This window comes from Theropithecus gelada, chromosome 6 (genome assembly GCF_003255815.1).
Source record: "Theropithecus gelada isolate Dixy chromosome 6, Tgel_1.0, whole genome shotgun sequence".
Lineage (NCBI taxonomy): Eukaryota > Metazoa > Chordata > Mammalia > Primates > Cercopithecidae > Theropithecus > Theropithecus gelada.
Window position 1 is genome coordinate 168021035 of NC_037673.1, and position 19647 is coordinate 168040681.

A 19647-nucleotide genomic window follows, 5' to 3' on the forward strand; every position below is an offset into this window, starting at 1 on the left:
ACCTCAGCTAACTCCTGAGATTCAAGCTAGCTTTCGGTAAAAGCCCAAGACAAGGAATTATATCATCATCTACAACATTCTCACAGGCCAAAACCAGTTTGCCTTCAACCTCATTTTACAGAGCAGATGATTCTAAAAATCTATAAAATTTAACTGTATGTCACTGAATTCCTAACAGCACTTAACAGTTTCTTTGAAAAATTTCTTAACAGAACATCAGAGTATTGCAACACTTTATTAAGAGTATTGGCTTTGAATCAGTAGCTGAAGTAACAATTGCATGAAGCCAGATTAGGTGCACTGCGTAATACCCATACTTGATTTATTGACATTACTTAGCAATTTATTGGACAAAAGTCAAACTTTTTTGTTTTTTATTAAGCACATTCCACAGTACAAAGCTGTCATGAATAATATCTGTACAATTTAACAGTTTCAATAGCTGTTCAGACACAAATTTATTTCAAACAGATAATTGGCAAACATAATTAATTACAAGTTAGAATTAGACTATCCCAGTGCTTTAAAACATTAATATAGCAGTAATTTACATTTGCTCAATTATGGTTAGCAAAATAAAGTCCAGAGGATGGCTGGGAATTACTATAATCCCAGAAAGTCGGAATTCCTTGGGTGCCAAAGTCCCCTGCTATAATTTAGTAGGCACAATTCAAAGGTTGTGTGCATATTCAAAGGCCATGATCTCCCAAGGAACAAAGGGAACTTCTATATTAAACATGCAAAAGCAACAAAAAATCCATTCATTCATTCAGAATTGCCTCCTCCCCTGCCCCCTCCCTTCCCCCTGGGCTTTCCTAACCAGTTTGATATTGAAGCTGGAAGATGAAAAGTGGTCAAAGCTAAATCACTTTCACCACCACCATCAAGCTTACAATATCCACCTTAAGAAGGGGGTTTATTGTTTACACTTTGAGACTCAACCTCTCAAAAACATAAATTAATTTAGTAACATGGGAAGGATTTTTTTTTTTTAAAAGAAATACTAAAAAAGCAAAGCCAACTTGATAAACAAATCACATACACACACATTGATCCCCACACCGTTCTCAATGCAAAGGACAAATCAGAGCCCAGGGGCCTTCCCTTTAGTAGTAGAGTGTGCTTCCACGGGAAGAGGCTTCATTTACAGGAGGCTGTTTATTGGTCCTTTAAAATGTTATTGACATTCCTTGATCTTTGGAAACAATGGCAAAGGGCAAATCAAACCTAATGTTGAATAAGGGAGGGAGAAGGAGTGCCAATTGGATGCCAACGTCCTTTCCATGCACTGTCAGGGCAACAGTGCCATTTACACATTTGTGCTGTGTAGTCGGGAGTACTCGGAGCCTTCAGAACCTGCTGGGGCCACAGCAGCAGGTGACACCAGAGATGTCTGGGGTGGGATTCATGGGCTTGAGGTTTTACTCCACTTAGGAATGCCACCCCTCAGCATAGGCCTCTGAACCCACCTGACCTGCCCAGCAGGCTCCAACACACCAGCAGGCCCTGCCAGAACCTTGGCAAGGCCAGGATGCATGAATTCCAGAGCCAAGACAGCCTGTCAACAGGGCCTTCTTCTTTCCCCTTCCCAGGGCCACAACTGCACAGAATAATGATTTTTGACAGTGAAGCCAAATGAATACTATGGGAGGTGACCACTAGTACTCAGGAGTACTTATGAGAAAAAGAATAAGAACAAAAAATGTTTAAGGTACCTCTCTATTGTATAATACATACTCCACAACAAATAAAACATTTTGTGTTAAACTTTAGAAATTACATTTTAAAACAAGATTCTCATTAAAAACACACACAAACCACACACACGCAATGACAACAACAAAATAAAAACACTGTATGAATACTGCAGGAAGGGTTCTAGGTAATCCACATCAACCCTGGTATCAGGTTCTTGAGCCCAGCCCATGGCTAAGTGCGAACACACTCTGTATTAGTGTCTCAAGCACAGGGGGCCCTGACTCCAGCAACTTTGAGGTTAAACTGTTATGTACATTATATCTACATGCGAATACAGTATTTTAAATTAGGAGGCAAGCACACGTATAAAGGTGTTACTCTACCAAATATCAGGAGATGGTTGGGGGACAGAAACCAGCTAATAAAAGAAAAGAGCTATATTACCTGTTGGGAGATAATATAACTGACTTATAGTTCTTTAAATTAAAAGAAATTGGTACAGAAAGGAAGTATAATCCCAAAAATATTACTAAAACAATCCAGAGAAATTTTTCCATTGTCCAACATGTTCCTAATACAACAAGTCAGAATTCATAATGACTTGGACGGTCAAAAGGAGAATGCTAACTTTTCAGAATGAAAGCCCTGGACATTCTGGGTAGGTGTTTGGCACCCAAAATTTCACTGAAGAAGAATGCTGTTTCTTAATATCAAACCAAAGTGCAAAGCAATATAAATTAGAGGCCAAGTCTTCTCTTGACGGTCGATTTACTTCTGTAAAACAGATTCTATGTTCCTTTTCTATGAACAATTTACATTTGAAACATTAGATATTTTCACTGATGAGGGAAGGAAACAGGCTTCTGTTCTACTTGAAGTCAGGGAAGCTAAGGTATCCTTCTCAAAGGAGAGCCAGAATCAGAGGTGAGAAATGTCGGTACTTGAAGAGTTAGGCTGCTTTGCATCTACCCAGCGTCTAGAACCAATTCCAGCTTCATAACTCAGCTGTGAACGAACTCCCTTAGGCATTGGTAGCCATGTAGCCAGTAGTTCAAGACTAGAAAACCCTGAGGAAAGAAATACAAAAACAAAGGGAGTGTTTAGATGAGGATATACACACTACACCCCATCCCCATGCACACAGCTACGTGCATAACTTATTAGCATTCACAATAGAAGCTGTAAGTTGTTTTGAGTGTACTACATACCAGGTATCACATTTATTTAAACCTCACAACAATCCCATGAGGAAGAAACTATTATAAACACCCGCTTCACAAATAAGAGAACTAAGGCTCAGAAAGGCTAAGTGTTTAGTTCAAAGAGTCAACAAGTGACAGAGAAGGGATTCAAGGAGTGAGCTGACCCTATAACTTAAGTACTGAGAGTACTGCTCTGAAAAAGTACACATAGAACAAAAGATGCTTCACATTCGATTTTATATTTAGCATAATCTTTATGACATTCAGAACCTACAAGGGGCCCATCTCATATTCTCACGAGAGCCCTCATCGATCACTAGGAAACAAAAATATGCAAAAATTAGCCTTTCTAAAATATTGCTAGTAATCCGAAATGACTTCCTTTTTAATAAGTAAATCATTTGTAAAACAACAGTGTAGGGGGAAAGGTCACTGAATGTTCCATAATTTTTTGACTATGGCTTTGAGTCAGAAACACATTTTAATCACAATTTCTACGTTCATCATGTATGTAAATATGTACACATACGTAAAACAATATTCATGAGAATATTCATATTCACAATATTTATCATTTTTATGTATAATGCAGGCTGACATTTTCTATTCTAAATAAAAGCAAAGTAAAAACTCACTCAGATTATGTCACAATCAATGATGCACTAAACCACCGGCCTAGAAAGTCTAAAGTCACCTTAGGTGGGATAAAAAAAAAAAAGGTGAGAGAGACTTTTTAAAGCTTGAATGCTTTTTTTAAAAGGTGATTTTCCCAAAAGGTTGTCAATTTTCATAAAGATCAAGAATCTTAAGTCTTCTCAATGAATTCAAGATTCAATTTCATTTGCTACTTTTTTCCCATTAAGGATATTTAAGGGAACCTGAATTATTTCAAAAACATTAATGCCCTGGGACCAGAAGTGAGCACTCTCAAATGCTGCTGAGGGGAGCATAAACTGAATCTTCTGGAAGGCAAAATGACCTACATATGCACATGTACCCTAGAACTTAAAGTATAATTTAAAAAAAAAAAAGTCTTCAAACATGATACCTTTTAACCCAGACTCTCCACACATTTCCAGAATCCCATCCAAAGCTGACAAAGGGTTGGACAAAGATTAGGTTAAAAGAATAATCATAGCATTGTTTTTTATAATCACTAAAAACTGGGGGTTGGGGAGGATAAATGTGTAACAAGAGAGCATATCCAAACAATCTAATATAATTTGGCAATTGGAATAATTTGGACAAATACTGACATTACTAACACGCAAGCATTTCACAATAAAGAAGAAAAACATGTTTAAAAATGTCCGGTTAGTTATAAAGCATCACTTTAAAAAGCCTGAAAGGATCTATAAAAAGGAGTTAGTGGTAAACCATGAGCAGGAGTTTACTTTCTTCTTTTGGCGTATCTACTTTTTCAAATTTCCTAATAATGATCTTATATTGTCTTGTAATAAGAAAAAAAAATAAATTTTGAGCTACTGAATATATAATACAACATACAGCTCTTACATGTTACTTTTTTAACAATGACTCTGTAAATAAATCTATTACTGCATTTGCTGACATGGAGAGACTCTCACCTGATATTTTACGGGTGAATATTTTACTGCAAGGTTAAATCACCATTAGGGTAGTGTTTCTTATTACACATAACACATGGTTATAATTTTTTTCATGTTATAATAAATGAAAAGAATTTGGGGCTGGGCACGGTGGCTCACTCCTGTATTCCCAGCATTTCAGGAGTTCGAGGCAGGCAGATCACTTGAGGCGAGGAGTTCGAGACCAGCCTGGCCAACATGGTGAAACCTCGTCTCCAATAAAAATACAAAAATTAGCTGAGTGTGATGACACATGCCTGTAGCCCCAGCTACTCACAAGGCTGAAGCAAGAGGATCACCTGAGCCTGGGAGGCAGAGGTTGCAGTGAGCCAAAATTGCACCATTGCACTCCAGCCTGGGTGACAGAGCAAGACATTGTCTCAAAAGGAAAAAAAAAAAGAATTTAGAAAAGAGCAGTAAAATCTATAAAGTTGACTGCCAAGGTTGTTAAAAGTAATAAAATTGGAGAGACAAGCACATTTGGGGTCTCACTGCTTGTGCTGGGATACAGGGAACCACCAGCTTAAGCAGATAAGATTCTTCCATTGACTTATAATTGATCACAACTAGGCAGCTATTCTGAGGTTTCCATAAAAGGTGGGTAGGAGGAGGGCCTGGAGGAAGTAACACAAGTTTCCTTTCTACCACAGCCAGTAAGAAACAGCATTGGTGATCACTGCTTCATCTCTCAACCAAAGGAATCTTGCTCAGGGCACTTGCAGGTTCATCTACTGTAATACACCGGAAAAAGAAAACTGTGATACGGATGTCTTGAATTTTGCCATATGCCTCTTTAAGCCGTTTTTACTTGGGTCCATTCCTCCTTCCCTACGTTTTCTTAGGCTTACTGGGAGGGGAGATCGGGAGCAGGAGCAATCACTCAAGAGATCCTTGCCTCCTTCCTCTGGAATTCCTATTTTAAGGCTCCATTCAATAATTATAATAATTCTGCCATGTGGATTTTTCAACTGACTTATGAAGAATCTATCCAGAAAGAAAGCAGCAGGGCAGAAGATTATGATCAGGAACAGTCTGAACACACCCGAGACCCGTAACAGCAAATAGGTAAGTGGCTTACAGGTCACTCCTGCAAGACAGACATAACCAACCACAACCAGTCCTTTGGGGTTCATGGGGTCCCAGAATCCTTCCAAAGGCAACACTCCCACCAGCCACTACTGACCAAACTCAGTGGGCATGAAGAAAACACAAATTATTTGCCATTCCTGATGTAGACCCTTGGTTTACTGCTAATAGATGGAGCAGGGCAAGACCAGAAGTCAGCAAAAAAAAAAAAAAAAAAAAAAGTCCTTTTTCTGAAAGGGCCATATGGTAAATATTTCAGACGTTGTAGGCCATAAGGTCTCTGTTGCAACTACTAAGCTCTGCCACTGAAGCACAAAAACAGCCACAGACAACACAAAGGAATGAGCATGGCTGTGTACCAAAAATCTTTATTTATAAACAATGGAATTTAAATTTCATCTAATTATTGCATGTCATGAAAAAAATATTCTTCTTTTAATTTTTTTAAGCATTTAAAAATGTAAAAACTATTCTTAGCCTGTGGAGACAGGAAAAAAAAAAATGGATAAGCAGAGACTAATTAAAAACAAAACAAAACAAAACAAAACAAAAACAAAAAACAGGTAGTGAGTCGATTTTGGCCCCTGGCTATATATATAGTTTCTTGACCTCTAGGTAAGACCAACTTCCTGGTGGAGTTCTATTTATTGGATCTTGGAATCCTGATGAAAGAGTATCTGAAAAGATGGTAACTTAGTGAATAGTACCAAGAGTTCTCAATCTCTCCATCAAAAAAAATTCCTAATTCTGCACATGGACTTCCTTATACTTTTGAAATTCAATGAACAGGAAAATATGTAATGATAAAAAGCCTCTAAGAATTAAGTAATGATTTTAAATAAACACAAATTTCATTAAAATCACAACAGTCTTTATAGACATATATCCATAGTAGTATGATTATGTGTAAACATTTATTCAATCTACAAAGTTTAATGTGTGTAGAATTCACTGGCCCTCAGCACAACACACAGAGTTGTCAATACTGTTCCTAAGTCATCAGTTCCTAGGACACAGCCAAGTAAGACTTCTCATCTTCCAGACTGAACACTCTTAGTAATAATCAAAGCATTCTGTCATCAATGGTTACAATGACTTTCAGTGTTCCTGTAGCCAGAGTGAAGGACTCTGCTTCTCAGCATATCTGCTGTGTTTCGTGGAAGCAGAATAGGTTTTAGGGGTCTCTCAACAGATGCTCTTCTCTGATCCACCCTTGAGGGAATGACGGTAGTGGGTGGATTGTGGTAGTGGGGAAGAGGCGGATTTTGAATGTTCTGTCAGATGATGATTTTTTTTTTTAATAAAAGAACTGAAGGACAGGAAAGAAAGAGAAAAAGAAGTTTCTTGTACCCCAAAATAAAATTCAAGGGATTTTACTGGTGTTAAATTGATTATGACCTTAAAAATCATTTAGGAACACAGTTTTTAAAAACAGGAACCATGTTTATCATCTGCCAATAATGAAAACCCACACAATAGGCAGGATTCCAACTGAAACCTTGTATGGACGTGACTATAGAGATCTAGCCTGATACTTGAACTCTGCAAAAGCTGACACATCTAAGAGACCTTAGTTCCCATCACCAAGGAACCCAAATCACAAAATTCCCCCAAAGGGAAGGTTAATTCAATCAGCAAAATTGGAAGGGGAAGGGACAGTACTCACCTGAAACGGGTGAAAGTGCAGACTGTTATCTAGAGATGTAAGTGTATGTTCTGGAGGGAGAACGGGTCTCATTCTGGGCACTGGGAGGCACATTTAAGAAATCCCAAATCAAAATAGTGTCATCATGGGAGCTGCTGATGATCTGAAACTCATCAAACTGTAGCCGAAACACACGTCCAGAATGTTCCTATGAAATATTAAAAACTTCATGAATAAAATGACATCTTTACAGTCCCTGGTATCTCACAATGAGAAATTTGGCAGAAGATGAAAATGAAGCCACTTAAACAGACTTCTTAAATGACTGTTCAGAGCTCATTGAACTGTGTCCTTCATCCCAAGAACAAATGCTTTTCTTTCTTTTCCTGCCAGGCCTTTTTTGTTTTTTTTGAGTCAGAGTCTTGCTCAGTCACCCAGGCTGGAGTGCAGTGGCGTGATCTCCGCTCACTGCAAGCTCCGCCTCCGGGGTTCACGTCATTCTCCTGCCTTGGCTTCCCGAGTAGTTGGGACTACAGGCGCCCGCCACCACACCTGGCTATTTTTTGTATTTTTAGTAGAGATGGGGTTTCACTGTGTTAGCCAGGATGGTCTTGATCTCCTGACCTTGAGATCCGCCCGCCTCGGCCTCCCAAAGTGCTGGGATTACAGGCATGAGTCACTGCGCCCGGCACCCCCTGCTAGGCCTTTTCTTTCATTCAACTTTGTATCTTAGACTCTACCAATATTTCAAAGATCATCTCACAAAGGGCCTTAGAAAAGTAAACAACAATACATAATACCCATTCTTGATGCACTCTAAAAATCCACTGGAAAAACCTAGAATCAGAAGGACAGTTTGTTTAACATGACCAGGATCTACCTCAAACTGCTGCCAGCATCAAAATTCATGGTGAAACATTATAAGGGTTCCCATTAAAATCAAGAAGAAAGAGAGTTCTGCATCTTCTAGTAAATGCAAGAAGTGAAGAAATAGAAATAAAAGATAAAGCTATTAAAAATTTTTTTAAATCTACCGATATTCCCAAATGACTATCTCTTCAAAAATACAACAGTACTTACATATAGCATAAAAATTTATATATAGTATTAAAATGTGCTGTTATTAAAACATAACATAACCACAAGTAGCCATATTAAGAAATCTTCCAAACCTGCAAGAAGGAAATATTGCTTGCCCTATGAGGAAACCAGTCCACCTACAAATCAGCATGCCTGCCTTCATATCTGAAGTTGCATTATGTCTCCCCTTAGAAAAGTGCTCAAAGTAATGTAAGCATCAAATATTCTCTGATTTTGGCTAAACAAAATGAACAGTGAAATTCTCTGAAGGCATCTTGTGAGATACACAAGCGCTCCTGTGATACACCTAGACAGGGCTATCTGCAAATGGTCATCCTCCAGCACAGGGAACCAATTCCTGTCTTAAGAGGTCACGTACCACCAATGTGCGCAAACACAATGTGCTCGCTGGGGCTCGAGGGTCAAGAGCAGCTTGCAAGTCCCAAACTTTAATTTTCCTAGAAAGGGAAATGAGATGTGATTAGTGGAAAAATGAACAATTTATATGCTGTCAAACATTTCCTTGACAAAAAGTAGTGCATCTGAACTGCCTATTTATAAAAGCTAATGGGGAACATGCTTATGTTTTTACAAATCATCTGAACCAATTACACTTGACTTCGGAAAAATTAAGAACCAACACATTCTCAGAATTGCTGAAATTTTAAAGAAATATTATTTTAAGGGAGATAAGAAAACAACTTCAGGTTATCTAAATTCAGTTCCGGACCTGATAACCTATGTCACCAAGTTCATTCATCAGGGGACTCTCTAGGGCTGAGGAGGTGCTGCTGACAGAAGCTAGGGCTCTGTGTGAAATTCCAAGGATACCTTTCTCCAAATTAAGCAAATGCTGGAAGTTAGTAATAGGAGTACAAACAGACCAACCAACCCATTTGGGAAGTATATATAAGGTCATCTGGAAATATTTACAGTTGCCATTTGCCCATTTAAAATATAGTGAGGTGTTTTAAAGAGGGTTTGTTCAATTTACCAAAAGGGGAAAAGAAGAAACTTATTATTGAACACATGAACACACACACACAGAGAGAGAAAAAGAACACACATACACACACACAGAGACAGAGAGACAGAGAGAGAGACAGAGAGAGAGCGCCTGGCTTAATTTAGGGGTAAAGCAAAGAAGTGAGTACACTCACAACCTCAGCTATTGCTGGAGTTTACAACAATGACTCAAAGCATAAGTTTAGGAACCACAGTGACTCTGCCTCTGTCATTTGGGGCAAGATTTAGTTCTTTCTGGGCCTGAGTGTCCTCACCTAAACAACTGGTATAATAATACCTGCCATCCACCACTACACAGAAACCTACCATAGGACCTGGTACATATAGGGTTGCTTAATATACAACATTTCTTTTTCTTGTTGATATAGTTATAGCAGTACATCTGAAAATCTGAAAGACATACCCATCATAGGCCCCACTGACAATCCTCTTGTTATCAAACCGGATGCATCGGACCAATTCTTCATGTCCCTCTAGGACTCTTAAACAGGCACCACATTCAATATCCCAGAGCCTTGAATGAAAAACAGACCTCTGTGAAACAATTTCCCACACATGATTCACACTATCTGTAAGTTTTTTATATCTGTTCCATACAGATACAATTTTTCACTATCTTGGAACTCTTTATTTCTATCTCACTTCCAGTACACACCACACATATAAAGCTATATGTATACATTTATACCATCTGTGTGTTTCCAAGCACTAACCTAGGAGGAAGCCTTACTTTTTATTCTATTTCCTTTTATATGATTTGAAACTATTTTTAATCATGTGTCTGTATTACTATTTAAATAAAATCAACAAACAAGAAACGTCAATTCTATTTAGTTCTTGGGCATTCTCTTGATGTCTGAGTTGATAAAAACCATGTAGACAAATGGTGTAGGAAAGACTTTTCTGGGGAGACAGGGATTGTAGGCAGTAAAGGAGAAAAAGCACAGATGAGACAAGGTGGGAAGGGAGATATCACATACAGCCAGGGGGTAAAGCTTCCGCCCAAGGTAATTCTAGCACAGTGGAGTCCATGAGGACCACTGAGGTTAGAACTGGTGGACCAGCAGCTCTCTCTTGATGAGGCCTGCGGATACCCCTTCCTTGATACTATATGCTGAATACTGGAATTGATGTACAAGGTCAGAGTGGGAGACTGATTAGGTACACGCAGTGTTCTGGCGGAAATATAAACCCATTGACTACACCAAATCTTTTTCTCTGCATATAACTCCATTCTGGAGTTAGAGATCTTTTTTCCTATTATGACTGATTTTCTACCGTATTTGCAGAAAAAAAAATCATAGCTAGTTAGCATGTACAAAATAAAGTGAGCAAATTAATTCTATCATAACTTTTTCTTAGCCTCTCTACCAGTAATTCCTATGATACATCCAAAGATCATTTTATTACAGCTGCCCTTAGCAAATCTTAGTACCCGTGATGACAGCATCTCTAATCTGTGATCAAAGTCATTCAGTACTGCCTCTATGACTCCAAAGCGGTTCTCTTCTATAAGCTGCAGAGTAATACACATTACTATCTTGTAAAACCTCAACAATTCCAGTGAGGAGGTTAAGAACTGTTTACTGATGAAACATTAAGCAATACCACAAAGCGTGATGAATATAAGAGAATCAAGATTTAAGCTCTAAACTAACTTTATGGCATCTTAAAGCCTAAAATGATAAAGCAAACTTAAAGAGCCGTTATAGCTTTTTTGTTATTTGCTTGCCTTTAAAAAAAAACTTTGTAATAATCTTAAACCCAATCTTTATTTTGAACGAACATTAGGCAATTTGGTTATAAACACCAAAGTTAAGTTTAGTAAAGCTTATGTAAAGCTACTAGTGTGTGTATTTTTTTTTTAATAATCTTGAACCCTATCTTTATTTTGACCAAACATTAGTCAATTTGATTATAAACCAAAGTTAAGTTTAGTCACTTATGTAAAGCCACTAGAGTGTGTTAAGACAGTGGGGAAACGGCACGGGATAATTAAGTAGATATTGAAGGCATGTTCTTAACAAGATACAAAATGTCTAAGGTTAGTTAGATTTATTAGAAAGCAAGGAGGCTGAGGGCTGGGAAGGAAAAATGGAGGTAAACGATCCGGCAGGAATGGATGATTCCATAATGCAGTCTTGGGAGAGAAAAATAAAGTACACTCCCATGTGTTAGGTAGGGAGGTGGGAGCTCACAGGTGAGGGAAATCAGAGCGAGTTGGGCTGCAGCACCCTAGTCTGTTCTGAAGTGCTCTGATATTAAGTGATCCTGGGTGGAGTTGAGGTTAAAAAACTTTATGTACTGGGGGAACACTGGAAGACCACCCAGGGCATACACGGTTTTCCCACTTGAGTATACAGAGCCAAATACATTTCTAAAAGTTACCTAAAGCTTTCTTATCTGAAACATCCCATTTATTCTGAGTTGTTTTGAGCATTAGAACTAGGAGATGAGTCAACAACGTGGCAAGAATCAGCCTGCTCTGTCAGCACACCAACTTCTACCCACCTAATGGTATTATCTGATGATCCACTAACAACCAGCCGATCCCTGTACTGGAGACAGGCAATGCCTCGCTTGTGCCCATTGAGAGTACGGACAAATTCACAGGTGCTCGTGCTCCAGACCTGTATAACAAATTAACAATATTTTAAAGAATGAATGTGGAAAAGTCCTCCCACAATATACCTTTCTTAAAAAGACAGCTTCTGAGAATGACCCAAATATATGATTATAAAATACAGTGTCCTCTAACTCAAAGTTGGGAGGCTAGAGGGCAGACTAGACAGCATAACATTTTCTTTGGCTGCTGAGTAATAACACTGGAATGAAACATGGAGGGAAGTGAAGTCTCCAGTCGTTGAGATCTTTACAAAGAGAACATCTCCTAGATGGTTTGGATATTCATTTACCTGGAGGAAAGAGTTTGGGCCAGATTTTATGTTTTTACACCAGCTGACATGTCAAACCCAATGAAGCTAATGTAATAAAAAAGCTTCCAGCTGGGTACAGTGGCTCACACCTAATCCTAGCATTTCGGGAGGCTGAGGCGGGAGAATTGCTTGAGCTCAGGAGTTTGAGACCAGCCTGGGCAACGTCGTAAAACCTCATCACTACAAAAAATAAAACTAGCTGGGCGTAGTAGTGTACATCTGTGGTCCCAGCTATTTAGGGGGCTGAGGTGCAAAGATCACTTGAGCCCAGCAGGTTGAGGCTGCAGTGAGCCGTGTTAGTGCCACTGTACTCCAGCTTGGGTGACAAAGCGAGACTTTGTCTCAAAAAACAAACAAAAAGTTTCATCTTTCATATCATCCTCTTTTCCAGCATATTTTCTTGAACAGCTCCATTTGTTTTGACACATTACTTCTAATTGTATGTATGTAAAATAAATAATCCCCTATTTTGTGATATCATCTGAAAGACTTAGATGTTCATAGACATCTCAATGTATTATTAGACAAATAAGGAGACACACAGCAACCAGAGTGCCCTGAATTATCTTAACAGCTGCATTTGCAGCTGAATGGGATAGATAAATATATCTCCACATGTAAAAGAATGGCATTGGACATCTACCTCATACCTTAAACAAAAATCTAACTCAAAATGGATCAAGGACCTACACGTAAGCACTGAAACTATACAGTTTCAGTGTCTTGATAAATTGAACATCATCAAAATTAAAATCATTTGTGCATCAAAGGATACCATCAAAAAAGTGAAAAGGCAACCTACAGAAAGGGAGAAAATATTTTCAACTCATGTATCTCATAAGGGACTTGTGTCCAGAATATATAAAGAACTTATAACTCAACAATAAAAAGACAAATTATCAATTTTTAAAGTGGGCAAAGGATTTATAGACATTTCTCCAGAGAAAGTACACAAATGGTCAATAAGCATACAACAAGTTGTTCAGCATCATCAGTAATAAGGGAATGCAAAGCAAAACCAGAGATACCACTGCACACTCACTAGGGCAGATAAAAGAGACAAATAACAGCAAGTGTTGGCGAGGATATGGAGAAATCCTCCATGCTGGTATTATGAAACAGCTGTTTTGTAATAAAGCTCAGACCCTCTCAACTTTCAGGCACTGGTCTCATACCAATTGGTGTGACTGTGGGAGTAAGTTGCCACATATAAATCCTAGTTGTTTAGCTTCCCAACTATCCAGTCTAAAGCCTGATGCTACACACTTTGTGATTTGTGGGGCTAGGTGTAAGAATGCTTTCCAGTGCTGGTCATGAAAAGGATGTTCTTTGCGCAAGCTGAAACCCCCACATACCACTGGCAGGACTGTACAACGGTGCAGTGCCTTTGGAAAACAGTTTGGCAGTTCCACAAGCCTGGGCAACAAAGTGAGACCTGGTCTCTACAAAAAAAAATGGGCAGGGGGGTGGGCCTGGTAGTGCCTGTACTCCCAGCTACGCCGGGAGGCTTAGGTGGGAGCCTCAGGGGTCCCTGAGCTGAGGGACGGCTTGAGCCCAGGAGGTCAAGGCTGAAGTGAACCATGACTGTGTCACTGCACTCCAGCCTGGGTGACAGAGTGAGATCTGTCTTCAAAAAAAAAAAAAAAAGTTAAACAGAGGGTTACCATCCTAAGAAAATTAAAAACATGAAAACTTCTACACTAATATTTATAGCAGCATCATCTGTAATAGCCGAAAAAATAGAAACAACTAAAATGTCTATCAACTAGTAAACAGAAGAACAATGAAATTTTATTCAGCCACTGGAAACAACAAAGTACTGGCTGGGTGTGGTGGCTCATGCTTCTAATCCCAACGCTTTGGAAGGCTGAGGAATGCTTGAGCCCAGGAGTTCAAGACTAGTGTGGGCAATAGAGCAAGACCCCATCTGTACTTAAAACAACAACAACAACAACAACAAAAATGGGACAAAGCTGATAGATGCTACAAAGCACATGGATGAACCTTGAAAACATTACACTAAGCACAGAGGAGAATAAAGATCTTACCAGGTACCAAGTTGGTATAAGCCATCTCTGCTTTCTCTCTGTTCTAAAGGGGACAGGAGGAGGCTGGGTTATGACTGCAGACATACTTACTTTGATGGTCCTGTCACCAGAGGCGGACACAATGTACTTGTCGTCAAAGTCTACTACATTGACAGCAGCCCGGTGGCCAACCAGGACACGGCGTAAAGTGATATCGGTCGCAGAAGCCATGTCCCACACAGCAATGGAGCGGTCCTTGGAACAGGTCACCATCAGTCCATTGCTGAAGCGTAAGTGCAGTACGGCCTCATTGTGGTGGATCAATGTGTTAAGAACTTCACCCGTGTTCACATCCCACACCCTAGGAGAGAAGAGAAAAAGCATGATGCTTAATTACGAAGACAGCCAGGAAATGATTCTGGCATCTGAGTTCTGTCTGGGTCTGCAATGGCTTGGATATGGTTTGTCTGACTCTACAAAATCTCATGTTGAAATTGATCCTCAGGGTTGGAAGTGGGGACTGACAGGAGGTGTCTGGGTCATGGCGGTGGATCCCTCACGAATGATTTGGTGCCATTCTCATAGGAGGGAGTTCACTCTTAGTTCTGAGAGAACTGGCTGTTGACAAGAGCCTAGCAGCTCCGCCCTCTCTCTTGCTTCTCTCTCACATGTAATCTGCATACACTGGCTCGCCTTTGCCTTCTGCCATGAGGAGAAGTAGCTCGAAGCCTTCATCAGAAGCAGATGCTGGTACCATGCTTCTTGCAGAGCCTGCAGAACCATGAGTCAAATAAACCCCTTTTCTTTTATAAATTACCCAGCCTCGGGTATTCATTTATAGCAACACAAATAGACTAAGACAGGGTCCATTCTTAATGAACCTAAGGGCATGATTAAAAGGTGCCCCTAAAAAGCAATTTCTTTATTTGCTGAGAAGTGCTGAGATGGTTTCAGAAAAGGTGGCTAATTCTGGCTCTGCTCAAGTTTAGGTATATTTAGCAGTCAGGTATTCAGGGACGGTGTTTGCAGGCTCATGCTGATGGCAAAAGACAATTCCTCAAGAAAGTAGATTTTGTATTGAGTCTGAGATAAAAGGAAGAAGGAGCCTTGTTGGCTGAAGAACTGAGAATGGTTCCAAGCTTACAGTTCTTGTTGACCTCTGGCAGACCTCTGAGTCTATTATTTATCCACTGCAAACTGGGTAAGTCATGATGCCTCATCAATCACCACATCCACTTCTTTACTCAGCTGCTTTATGGACAAAGCCAGGGTCTCCCAACTGCTTTGTATGTCCAGGGATTTGGGGGCAGCACTTCCACATCATGGCTTTTCTGTAACCCTCATCTCCTAAGAGGACAAGTTCACACAGGGCAGAGGGGAAAAGACTCAGGCCTCTGAGGCTGAGACATGATCTCTGGCAGAAGCAGTGGTACGGAAGCACTGAGTCCAGGAGAGGATACCAGGCATGCTTCAGGCAGGGGTGGTGATGCTTCAGGCAGGGGTGGTGAAAGAGTCCGGGAGTGACTCCTGGAAGTGAGTGTCTCCTCTCTGCTCTGGACCAGTTTCCCAAAAGAAGAAAGCCAGCCTAATACTTGGTATATGCTCTTACAGGAAAGCATGTTGTCATCTCTATAATGAACAGCAACAGGAATAGAACACCCTTAACAAAAATTAGCTTTCCTGCCTAATTTGCTCAAACATATCTACAATAAAAGTTTGAAATACAGCATGTAAAAATGTAAGTGTGTGTATGCCTCTCCCAGAGGAGGATGTCAATCTCAGACTTTCTCAGGGAAGGCTTACAAGTTAAGACCAATGAAGCCAGATCACTCACCTCACCGTAGAATCTGAAGAGCCGGTTACAATGACACGCTCATCATACTGCAGACAGAGGACAGAGCCTGTGTGTCCCGTTAACACTTTCAAACATTCCAGGCTGGTTTTATCCCAAATCTATTGAGACAAGATTAGCCACAAACAATGATTTATTATACTATATTTTGATGAATGTTACTGTCCCACTTTATGTTCTGATTATAAAATAAAACACACTTGGGTTACAGTAAGTAAGAAACACTGAATATCAAACAGGTAAGAAATGACAAGTAGGAATACAGACAATAGTGATTAACTACAAGGATAGATGTGCTATTTTGCTTAATTTGAACCCTTAGCTATTGATCTTATTACACTTATCAACAGCCTCATAAAGGGGACTTTTTAAAAATAAAATCTGTGAAAAGAATTCGCTCACTGGCTGGGTGTTGTGGTTCATGCCTATAATCCCAACATTTTGGGAGGCAGAGACAGAAGGATCGCTTGAGCCCAGAAGTTCAAGACCAGCCTGGGCAACATAGCAAGTCAATCTCCATAAATGTGTGTGTGTATGTGTGTGTGCGTATTTTTTTTTTTTTTTTTAATTAGCCAGGCGTGGTGGTGTGTGTCCCTGTAGTCCCAGCTACTCAGGAGGCTGAAGTGACAGAGCTGCTTGAGCCCAGAAGGCAAGGCTTCAGTGAGCTATGATCACACCACTGTACGCCGGCCTGGGTGACAAAGCAGAACCCTGCTTTGTCATTTTATTTTTATGTCTCGTAAAAATAAATTAATTAATAAAAAAAGAACTGGCTCACTCTCTGGAAAGCAACATGACAACATTTAATTATTAAGACCTTTTACAAATGCATACCCCTACATTTACAAAAATAAAAAGTGGAAAATGAAACGTCCATCATTTCATAAAAGTCTCAAAGTAAACTATGAAAAGTGTTTAATGAGAAAAGACCATGCTTTATTACAAAGTTAAGCATTTTTTAAAAATCAGAATAAAAATTATCTATAAAGTGACACAATGACTATATTTTAGAAAAGGAAAAAAGGATTAAAGGAGGTAAAATGTTGTCAACAGTTGTTTTCATGCTCTGAGTGTTCCTCTTCTCGCTTCTTTTACTGCCTCCATAGATTTGTCTTTTCCAGAATGTCACAGAGTTGGAATCATACAGTATGAAGCCTTTTTACATTGGCTTCTTTCACACAGTAATACATACTGAAGGTTCCTCCCTGTCTTTTCATGGCTTGATATACATTCCTTTTTCGTGCTGAAGATTATCCCATTGTCTAGATATACTACAGTTTATTTATCCATTCATCTACTGAAGGACACCTTGGTTGCTTCCAAGTCTGGGCAATCATCAGCAAAGCTGCCATAAACATCTGGGTGCAGGTTTTTGTGTAGATGTAAGTTTTTGACTCCGTTGTGTAAATACTAAGTAGCAACACTGCTGGATCATATGGTAGAAGTATGTTTCGTTTTGTAAGAACTGCCAAACTGCCTTCTGAAGTGGCTGTACCATTTTCTGTTTCCACCAGCAATGAATGAAAGTTCCTGTTCCTATTGCTCCACATTCTTGCCAGCATTGGGTGTTGTCAGTGTTCTGGATTTTGGCCACACTAACAGGTGTGTAGTAGTGTCTCACTGTTATAATTCACATTTCCCTGATGACTTACAATGTGGAACATCTTTTCACATGCTTATATGCCATCTGTATATTGGTGAGATGTCTGTTAAGGTCTATGTCTTATTTTTAAAAATCAGGTTAATCTAATTGTTTATTTTCTTACTGCTGAGATTCAAGAGTTCTTTGTATGTCTTTTGCATATATTTTCTCTAGTCTGTGGCTTGTTTTCTCATTCTCTAGACAACGTCTCTCACAGAAATTTTTAATTTTAACAAAGTCCAGCTTATTAATTCTTTATTTCATGGGTCATGCCTTTGGTATTATATCTAAAAAGTCATCAACAAACTCAAGATCATCTAGATTTTCTCCTATGTTATACTCTACGAATTTTATGGTTTTGTGTTTTACAATTAGGTCTTTAATCCATTTTGAGTTAATTTTTGTGAAGTACACAGGATCCGTGTTTAGATTGTTTAGGGGTAAGGGAGGCAATATGGTATCTAATTGCTTCTGCCCCATTTGTTGGAGACACAATCTTTTCTCCACTGTATTGTCTTTGCTCCTTTGCAAAAGATCAGCTGACTATACTTATGAAGGTATATATTTCTGGGCTCTCTATTCTGTTCCATGGATCTAGTTGTCCATTCTGTTGCCAGCACCACACTATTGTGATTACTGCAGTTTTACAGTAATTCTTGAAGTACGGTAGTGTTAGTCCTCTGTCTTTATTCTACTTCAATATCATGCTGGTTTTTGCTTCTCCATATAAACATTACAGTCAGCTGGTAGATATCCACAAAATAACTTGCTGGGATTTTGACTGAGACTGCATTGAACCTACAGACCAATTTGGGAAGAAATGACTGACATCCTCACAATAGTCTTTCCCACTCATGAGCATGAAATGTCTCTCCCCATTTATTCAGTTCTTTGATTTCTTTAATCAGTCTTACAGTTTTCTTCACATAGATCTTATACATATTTTGTTAGATTTATACCTAAGTATTCCATTTTGGTGGGGGGATGCTAATATAAATGTTATTGTGTTTTTTGAGATGGAGTCTCACTCTATCACCCAGGCTGGAAGTGCAATGGCGCGATCTCGGCTCACTGAAACCTCCACCTCCCAGGTTCAAGCGATTCTCCTGCCTCAGCCTCCTGAGTAGCAAGACTACTGGCGCCCACCACCATGCCTGGCTAAATTTTGTATTTTTAGAAGAGATGGGGCTTTGCCATGTTGGCCAGGCTGGTCACAAACTCCTGACCGCAGATGATCCACCCACCTCGGCCTCCCTGAAGTGCTGGGATTACAGGCGTAAGCTACTGCGCCCAGCCATGTTATTGTGTTTTTAATTTCACATTCCACTTGTTCATTGCTGGTATATGGGTAAGCAAATGACTTACGTATATTAATCTTGTATCTGGCAAACCTGTTATAATCATTTATTAGGTCTGGGAGGTTTTTTTTGTTGATGCTTTCATTTTTTTCTACAATCATGTCATCTACAAGCAAAGACAGTTCTAATGCTTCCTTCTCAATTTGTATACCTTTTATTTCCTCTTGACTTACTGTGTTATCTAGGAGTTCTAATACAATGTTGAAAAGTAGTGGTGAGTGGGGACAACTTTGTCTTATTCCTGATCTTAGTGGGAAAGTTTCATATTTCTCAGCACTGTGTATGAATGTTAGCTATAGGCTTTTTGTAGATACTCTTTATCAAGTTGAGGAAGTTCCCCTCTATTCATAGTTTACTAAGGGTTTTTATCATTAAAGAGTGTTCAATTTTGTCAACCACCTTTTCTGCATATATTGACGTGATTTTCTTCTTTGGCTTATTGATATGACGGATTACATTAATTAACTTCTGAAGGTTAAACATGAAGA

General features: G+C 39.3%; 1 protein-coding gene across 4 annotated transcripts in view; it reads right to left on the reverse strand.

The window, feature by feature from the left end:
* Nucleotides 1-216: 216 nt before the first annotated feature.
* FBXW11 (F-box and WD repeat domain containing 11) overlaps nt 217-19647 on the reverse strand; it is a 141470-nt gene continuing 122039 nt past the window's right edge. For all 4 annotated transcript variants that reach the window (XM_025388363.1, XM_025388362.1, XM_025388361.1 and 1 more), the window contains 7 exons: nt 16142-16260; nt 14419-14668; nt 11856-11974; nt 9748-9858; nt 8698-8776; nt 7260-7446; nt 217-2765 (listed from right to left, as the gene is read on the reverse strand). In XM_025388363.1, coding sequence (XP_025244148.1) covers nt 7285-7446; nt 8698-8776; nt 9748-9858; nt 11856-11974; nt 14419-14668; nt 16142-16260 — 840 coding nt within the window. In that variant the 3' untranslated portion in view covers nt 217-2765; nt 7260-7284. The remainder of the gene's footprint in view (nt 2766-7259; nt 7447-8697; nt 8777-9747; nt 9859-11855; nt 11975-14418; nt 14669-16141; nt 16261-19647) is intronic.